This window comes from Plasmodium cynomolgi, chromosome 7 (genome assembly GCF_000321355.1).
Source record: "Plasmodium cynomolgi strain B DNA, chromosome 7, whole genome shotgun sequence".
Taxonomy (NCBI): Eukaryota; Apicomplexa; class Aconoidasida; order Haemosporida; family Plasmodiidae; genus Plasmodium; species Plasmodium cynomolgi.
Genome location: NC_020400.1, coordinates 840,401 through 849,550, shown reverse-complemented (window position 1 = coordinate 849,550; position 9,150 = coordinate 840,401). Strand labels below are relative to the sequence as shown.

At 47.1% G+C, this 9,150-nt stretch overlaps 1 protein-coding gene across 1 annotated transcript; it reads left to right on the top strand.

Annotated features, from left to right (window-relative positions):
* Positions 1-874: 874 nt before the first annotated feature.
* Positions 875-9,059, top strand: PCYB_072880 (hypothetical protein; the record flags this gene model as incomplete). The annotated part of the gene is made up of 9 exons (XM_004221685.1): positions 875-2,972; positions 3,092-3,174; positions 3,267-3,400; positions 3,569-4,428; positions 4,634-7,420; positions 7,693-7,765; positions 7,998-8,167; positions 8,429-8,546; positions 8,768-9,059. 2 exons carry the CDS (start codon positions 875-877, stop codon positions 3,172-3,174), a joined length of 2,181 nt encoding a protein of 726 aa, XP_004221733.1. The 3' UTR covers positions 3,267-3,400; positions 3,569-4,428; positions 4,634-7,420; positions 7,693-7,765; positions 7,998-8,167; positions 8,429-8,546; positions 8,768-9,059.
* Between the last annotated feature and the right edge of the window lie 91 nt (positions 9,060-9,150).

Below are 9,150 nucleotides of genomic sequence, written 5' to 3'. Positions count from 1 at the left end.
AAAAAAAAAAAAAATTAAAAGAGGTAGAAGGGCGGATGGCTGGAAAACAAAAAAAAGCAGAGCCCCTACCAACTCTCATAAAAAATGTAAACACCCGCGTACACCACGGAACATTATATTTTTTTTTTTTTTTCTCGCAGAATGGGAGCTTCGAGGCTCGCGCGGCAGGGGCTCCCCCCCTCGAGTGCATAACCCCAATCGGCATTGCCGCTCCACGCGTTGTCCCTCGTTAGATTGACTTCCCTTGTGCAGGAATTATTGATTCATACGGAGCGCGCAACGCGGGGTATCTTTATCCAATTTGGAACCACGTTACTTTGCTGCCTTTATTTTTGCGACTCCCACTTTGGGGGATGAAAACACCGCGGTGATGGATCGACCCGACCGGCTGACTTGACTTCTCCCATTTTGCCAACATTTTTTTTTTTTTCTTTTAACCCCATATTTTAATCCGCAAAAGTGGCGTTTTTTTCTTTTTTTTTGGCAAACATATGAACCCGTATTTTTTATCTGTAGAGTGACAAATTCGTTTTTTTTTTAATTTCTTCATTAACGTTGTTGCCTGTTTGTGACATGCTGCAAAATGCTTTGCTCATCTGATCGCTGTTTTTGTTCGTTGGGAGGTAGGCACCAAGTTTGAACTAACGCGACACCGCTGTGTCCTCAGCAGGGCCAGTCTGCAGTTCGCGGGGCGATCCAAGGGATAAACGGCGCGCAGCTCCCTCAAACGGTGAGTATAACCCCCACACTCGCCTCTCCTTTTTAGTAAATCCCTAGTGGTTGCCACTCCACGTGGCCACTTACGTAGCATAGTTATATATTATATTAGTGCCGCCAACCCCCCCCACTTTTCCCCCTTTACGAGAAGATCAAAATGGAGGTCCAAACACCCAGCAAAAAAGGAGAGTACATAGAGCATTTGCTTCGGGAGTTTGTTTGTAAAAAGGGGAAGCTAAAGAGGAAGGACATAATGAATAAAATGGAATACTACGTAGGAATATTAACCAATATAAATTTGAAAATTGTTCACAATAAGAATTATCAAGTGGTGCATCTAATTTTGGAGGTTCTGTTTACAAATGAGATGCATCTAGAACCCATGATTTTAGACAAGATTTTGGCTTGCTTGAATCTGAAGCAGATTCTGCAGAAGAATGACAAGGTGAAAATTAAAAATATTAACAATATTTTGCTCCTCATTAATCGAAAGAGCAGGAACAACTTGAACGCGACTAATTTGTTTAACTTGCTTTTCGATGCCGTCGCGCTGCTGCTGGAGGCCTTTTGCGCGGAGGACATTTACAGCGTCGTCCGCCGGGTGGACTACACGCTCGGGGGGGGGAAGCAGCAGAAGCGGCGAGAGGAAGGAGAGGAAGAGGAAGGAGAGGAAGAGGCAGGAGAGGAAGAGGCAGGAGAGGAACAGTCAGGCGAGGAAGAGGCAGGAGAGGAACAGTCAGGCGAGGAAGGGACGGATGGCACAATTGACGAGCCTCCCGGTGAACTTCGTACCGCCCCGCTGCAAACCCGAAAGCGCAAACGTGCAAACGGGTTGCCAATCTCCCCAGGAGGGAACTACAGCGAATTGGTCAGTGAACCCCAGGATGGTGACACCTCAGAAGACACTGCCAATCGTGGCGCGAACCATGCCGAGAACCATGCCGCCAACCGCGCGGCGAACCCCCCCAAGAAGCGAAAAAAAGAGGACGGGTCCGAGCACTGGGAGGAGTTCCCCGAAGAAAGGCACCAAAACGTAGCGCGCATAAACGATTACGTGGTGCACGTGAACAGTCTGTTCAGTCTCTACTTCAAGAATTACAAACCCATGTTGAACGATGTGAAAATTTATTCGTTTTATAGCAACCTATTCGGGTTATGTGCCTACGTGTATGACTACATAGGGTACGTAGAACAGTTAGCAGAAGAAAGGTGTGCACCGAATGAAGGGAGTTCCCCTAGCAGCTTCGACGTAGTGCTGAAGAACCTCCGCACTCTGAAGGGTCTCATAAAGAAACAAATCGCCATCAGTTTAGACAGCATAGCAAAAAGTTATTTTAAAAGCGTATATACATCCTACATGGAGAGTAAGGAATGGTTAAAAATAAATTACTCATTTTTTCTTTTCCAGGAGAATGAAAAAATATTGGAAATAATCATGTTGAATAAAATGTCGAACGAAAACCCGAGCTTCCGATTCGATCCTCATGGGGATAAGTTGATCTGTCCATCTGTCAGTCTTCATAAAAGTAAAAGAGAAAAATTGATTTACTTCTTTAAGGATAATCATAGTTGCAAAGAGAAGCACCCCTTTTTAGGAGTTAGTAAAATTAGGGGATGTTTGAAAGCCTTGGCTACTATCATAAAATACCTCCTCCTCAAACAGCCCAATGGGAACGTGGTACATGTACAGACTTACTTCACCCTTTTTTTGTTAATCCCTCATTTTGAGTTGACTGTATATGGTAAGAACGTCAAAAGGGAATATGCCAAATTGTTTAACTTTTCCGCGTCGGGGAAGGAGAACACTCTGCGTGGCGTTAATTGCTCCGTCCCAGACGTTGACTCTGACGCGGGGGCTGAGGTAGAGGCAGGAGCGGAGGTAGAAGCAGGGGCAGAGGCAGGAGCGGAGGCATCAGCAGCGGCACCACCAATGGATAAGAAGCCTGTTGGGGAACCCAAGCGGACGATCCACAAAAACGCTGCCAGCTACTTCAAATCTATGCAGATCAAAATCGCACACTCGATGTGCCGCTTTGAAGAAGAACTCGAACTCAACGATCACCAGGAGACGCACAACAACATATTCATACTAATAGACTACTCAAAATTAATTTACCAATTTTTAAGTTACCTAAATGGAAGGAGCAACATAAGAAAGGACACGTTCCTGTTTGTCAATATGACCTACTTCGTGAAGCACACGTTTGACTGTTTAACGAATGCTTATTTTGAATTAATCAGGAATAAATCGAAGAGTGCGTTGCGAGAGTGCACTGCGGAAGGACCCTCTACTCCTCCTCAAACTGAATCTACTTTCTTACGCGAAAGAATGTACATTAGTGGAAAACCCTATCTGTTACTCTACGACAAGAAGATGAGGGATATATTTTCTACGTACCCACGGGGGAGAGCTCCCCAATTGGAGGTCAGCACATTGGACAAGCGCGACGTGAGTAGAGGAGACGTGAGCAGAGGCAACCGGAGTGATCGTGGAGAAGCCCCAACGCGACTGCTTCTCCTACTAGGGAGAAACAAAAAAAAAAAAACTGATGGTTTATTTGAACTACTTAATATACGTCAACCAGATGAACCTCATAACGGTAATCAATTTTGATGTCACTTTGAGGACACTTATTTTCTCCACGCTGTTCAATTTCGCAAAAGGGATCTCCTCCAACGTGAGGTACAGCCACAACCACGCGGCCAACCACACGGGTAGCTTGAATATAGCCAATTATTGTCACGCCGCTTCTGGGCATGCCGCTTCTAGCCATGCCGCTTCTAGCCATGGTGCTTCTTCCCACGCTGCCGCTTGCCACGCCGCTTGCCACGCCGCTTGCCACTTCGGGAGCCATATCCTGAGGACCGTGATGACCAAGTACGTGGAAGTATTTGGGGTGAAAGGATTCTTTAAATTTCTGCACTACTACATCATTGGACCTGTGAACGCACAGCAGGACCGGTCCATGAGGAGCATTCATTTTTTGTTGAACTGTGTTGTAATGGGTGTGTTTAAAACGAGTGTGATTAAGTGGGTTGACCAGGCCTCCTCCATTTTGGAGTACTTTATCGAGCTGTACAGTTACCACGTGTCTAATCTGGATCAAGCATTAGAAGGTATATTACACTTAAGAGAAGGTGGAGGGGCAGATAGTCGCAACGTTTTCGTTAGCATCTCTCCACCTCAACAGGAGCAGAAACACTCCCCCAGGTACCCTACCATGGCCAACTATTTATCGACTCTCCAAAATATGGATGCGTTAGAGTACATCATTTCCTGCTTCTTGAAATCCATTCCGAAGAAGAATATAATCCAAGGGTTACTGACTCATGTGAAAGAAATTGCAACTTTGCATTTGACGAAGCTGAAGAATGAGGTCATCTTTTATGACAAATTAGGGCAAGGTAATTTTACCGAGACGAAGTTTGGCTTCTCCTCTTGCAAATTTTATGTCCTTTATTTTTTCAACTATAGTTTATCCAGGGTGGCTATGTATTCCCTGCTCCATGGGGAAGTAAAAACCGATCAGCTGTTGTGTCATCCTTCCATTCAACACATCGTTGCAATGCTCCAGACCTGCTTCCCCATGGTCGAACCGATGTATGATCAGTGTGTTAGGGAGGACTCCTTGCACACGTTCTTCGACATACTGCAGATGGTACTTCAGACCCTTTTTTTCTTCGTCTCCCTGGCGGAGCTTCGCGTCATAGGTGAGAAGCGCGGTGCGGGCCTACTCACTATGCGGTGTTCGCCATCTCCACTACGATGTGCACGCCCTACCCACCACGCGGCGTTCGCCCTACCCACCACTCGCTGTTCGCCATCTCCACTACGATGTGCACGCCCCACCCACTATGCTGTTCATGCCGTCCGCACCACGCGGTGTACACCTCCCCCACTGCTCCCTCCGCGCAGACCTGGACCGCCTGGCCGAGCACCTCAACCAAGTACTCCGCGTCCTGAAGAAAAACGCCCTAGCGGAGTACCCCTACCCGGTGAAAAAAAAAATCTGCAAACAGATTGCCAATTTCTTCATCTACAACCACTCATTTCTAGTGACCACCTTCAGAGGAAGAGATCAGATCATGGATTCCATTTACCAAGAGTTCACAAAGTTACTGTTCCTTGATATTGCAATCATGAAGAATGAAAAAAATTACCAATTTCTATTTGACTATTTTTTCATCATAAGGGAGAACAGCACTCTGTGTAACTTACTCAAGGAGTTGTTTTCGTTGCACTTTATTTTGATTTTGGGAAATTTGGACAAAGGGTTGCTTCGCCCCCCCTTGGGAGGAAGAAGGAACGGCTCGCTCCACCCCCCCTTGGAAGGAACATCGAACGGTTCGCATAACGAATGGGGAATGCCTCCCGAAGAGGAAGCCTTTCTGCCCAGCTATGCTCGCGAACTAGTTCGAAGGAACAGAGCCCTCTCTAGTGAGAACCACAGATGGTACGAAAAGCTAAACTTGAAAAAAAAATTAGGGTTCGTAGGATCCAAAAAAGAGAGCAGTCTTTATGAGGACCCCATTCACCATTTTGACGAAAATTTAATGAAGAGTGTATTTTCTCGCAGAAGGAAAAATAACCACATGGTTGTGTCCTCTCTCAGAAGTAAACTCAACAAGGTGGACAAGGAAACTCCAAATGTCGACGTTTGCATTTTAAGTAACTTATTTCCACGGTTTAATGGAATAGAAAAAGTGAAAGATAATTTATTTACTCTTTTGTGCAAAATTTGTGGCAACTTTTTAAATTACAATTTGTATCTTGAGCATATTTTGGCCAATATTTTAATTTCTTTNTGTGAGAACCTGGATGGAAAGGAGAAGAGCCTTAAGTTGGGTCCTAGTGACTTCCTCCATTTTGTAAACTTATCCTTCCAATTGATTCAGAAGCAGAAGGAGTACCTAACGAGTGGCATCTTTAGGACAAAAAAAAACGTCTCTATTTTGAAGCTCCTTTTCCATATCTTCTTCCTCTACATTAACCAGGGGGGGGAGAGCAAGAAGAAACAGGTTGAGGAGAGCAAGAAGAAACAGGTTGAGGAGAGCAAGAAGAAACAGGCTGAGGAGAGCAAGAAGGCACAGGTTGAGCCGAGCAAGAAGAAACAGGATGAGCCGAGCAAGAAGGCACAGGCTGAGCCGAGCAAGAAGGCACAGGCTGAGCCGAGCAAGAAGACCCAGGCTGAGCCGAGCAAAAAGACCCAGGCTGAGGAGAGCCCCACCGACACGCAGAACCTCCCGGGGGAGCCAACCCCAGGATGTACGAGGAAGAAAAAATCGGGGGCAGCCCTTCAGGGGAAGGCCAGAAAGATAAAAAACTGCTTCGTCTTTTTTATCAAGTACTTTCTGCTCATGCACGAATTGGTCGTATTCAAGGGGGAAGAAGAAGGAGCCACCGCGGCCCTAAGCGATGACGACGTGGCATACTTGACGAATCATATGCAGGGGGGCGGCAGTCGAAGAGTCAGCAGTGAGGAGGTGCACAGTGGTCCAACCGATGGGGCAGAAAAAAACGACATGTGTGCGATGCTCAGCAAATTGAAAGATTTCCTTCACAGAATTTTAAGCAGCGAAGGGGATGCTACGAACGGCGGCACCGATGGCGGCACCAATGGCTGCACCAATGGCTGCACCAATGGCGACACCACTCCCATGAACGCTGGAAGCCGCGGCGCCACCACCGCCCGCATGAACGCACTGTTCCTCGACATGATCGAACACGTGTTCGTGTCCTTCCTGCTGAGGTACAACTTTTGGGAAGAGCCCAACAGCGCAGCTGTCGTTCAGGTGGTCGACGCGCTAAGGGAACTCAAAGTGGAACGCGTGCTCCGCACAGCCAATCAGAACTACACAACGTTTGCCTATAGCATCCTCGCTTTGAAAATTTTTAACATGCCCAACAAAAGTGGTGTAGGAAGTACTACCTCCACCTCCATTTCGATAAGTGCTGATCATGGAACGCATGTGGTGGACGAAGCCAAGGGGGAGAAGAAATTAATGGGAGTGACCCCCACGGACAGACAAATGAAGAAACGAGGGAAAGGTCCCAGGAGGAAGGACGAAATGGCTATGGCTATGGCTATGCCTATGGACGAAGGAAACCTGATCCTCTTTTTTAAGCTGTTCCTCCCCGATAAGCAGAGCAACGGCATACTACATAACAATAGGGACTCAACTGACCTATACCAGGAAGGACAAAAAGCAACATGTGAGCAACTGTACGATTTTCTCTACAACTACAACAGCGTACTTGCGGAGTGTCCAAATGAACACTCGGTCCATATTTGCCTAAAGTATCAAAACGTGATCAAAAATATTTGTACCTTGTTTAGCTACTCGTCTGATGATGTAAAAAAAGTTTTGACTTACATCGAAGGGAAGATAAAGATGGGGTACTCAGAAGGGGAAGCAGAAAATTACCTATACAATTTTAATATGCATATAATAACACTGATTTATGTCATTTCGAATAGTGCGAAATTTTGCTCAGAATTAATTCATCAGATCAGGAGAGCAAGTGACTCTTCTTCTTTTATCAGTTTGTATCTCCTACTTATGCGACATGTGCAGACTTACTTGGACAATGATGTGGTGATCAGGAGAAGCTCCTCTGTCTTCTTCTTACTGCTTCACCTCGTGTACAAGCTGTCGCAGCTGTTCGTCTTCTTCTTCGTGCGTCTCAAGGCGCAAACGCGGGGTGAGTGCATGTGCAAAGTACTTAGGGTTGCATATGCCCACGTTTGTATGCATCCATGTGTGTGTGCGAATGATCTGCGTAGACTAACGTCGAGTGCACCGCCCACACGCAAGGCCACTCCGTTGCAGTTTCACCCACACGCAAGGCCACTTCGTTTCAATTTCACCCACACGAAAGGCCACTCCGTTCCAGTTTCACCCACACGAAAGGCCACTCCGTTCCAGTTTCACCCACACGAAAGGCCACTCCGTTTCAATTTCATCCCCATGCAGACGGCAGCTACTCCAACCTCCTGGGATTCGTCAGCAACTACTGCAGTTTGCTAGTCAAAACGATGGATTTACTGTAATGCGAGACATGAGCGTTGTGCGCGTGGCGTGTGCATAGTTAAGCGTTCACACGAGCGCATATCTGTTTGTGTGCACACGTACGTTCACGGTCTTCTCTACTCCACACGTACGCTCCACCGCCGTCTCTACCCCACACGTACGCCCCACCGCCGTCTCTACCCCACACGTACGCCCCACCGCCGTCTCTACCCCACACGTGCGCTCCACCTCCTTCTTCCACCCACCAGGAAAAATCGCATACGAAGCAGCAACGACGGTACTGTACCAAGCCCGGGAACAGATTTCATAACGCATTTTTACATCCTAAATAACTGTGGCCTGTTCGAGCGAAAGAAGTTTTACCTGTACCTGCTCAGCCACCAGCTCTTTGTCCTCTTGTACGAGTTCTTCAATATACGTAAGGGAAAGCAGCCGCCGCTTTGAAGCGGGCTAGTGACTGAGTTATAAGCGGCAAAAAAGCCGACCACACTTCCTCCAACACGTGTACGTACACACGGGTGCTGGCACGATCGTGCGTACAAACTGGTGCTGACACGATCGTACGTACACACTGGTGCTGACACGATCGTACGTACACACTGGTGCTGACACGATCGTACGTACACACTGGTGCTGACACACTCGTGCTGACACCCCACCGATCTCCCCCCCCTCGCAGAGAAAAACGAACTCGTTGTGAAGTCCAAAAGAACGCTAATCGAAGTGACCAAGAAGGGAGGATACGCGATCAACTTTTTGTGTTCCTACCTGGACTCCATTTTGTATCTCGACAGCAGGTAAAAAATATTTTATGGGAAGAAGTGCCTTCCTCCTCCTCCGTGTGCAAAACAGCGCCGTGCATGCGATTGGTTAACTTCTGCTGGGCTGTCATCATTCCATGTTCCTGTGCTGCGCGATGGTGTGAGCGAGATTGATGCTTGCTCGGGGAGTGCTCCTCCCCAGGGACTGCTCCTCCTCAGGGACTGCTCCTCCTCACTGACCGCTTCTCCCCCCGCAGAATGAACAAACTACTCCTCAGGAACGCCAACTTCCTCGTCACCTTCCTGCGAAGCAACAAGGACAGCCTGAACTTACCCCCAATAGCCTTCCCCATTGTAATCAAAATTGTGGACATGTATGAATTCATTACGAAGACCAGTTCCATGGGAGAGGATGAATACGAAGCGAAAAAATTTCTCAAAGGCATTTTTCAGGCCACCTTGTCCATACTAGAAAATAGCTCCATTCAGTTTTGTTACACATCTCTAACAGATCGGAAGAGGGAAATCTTTAACGCCCTATCCGGGTAGCCTTTCGTAGCTGCCCCCGCTCGCTTTCCGCAAAAATAAAATGCTGCCTGACCTGTTCATAAAAAAAAAAAAAAAAAAAAACTTAAATATA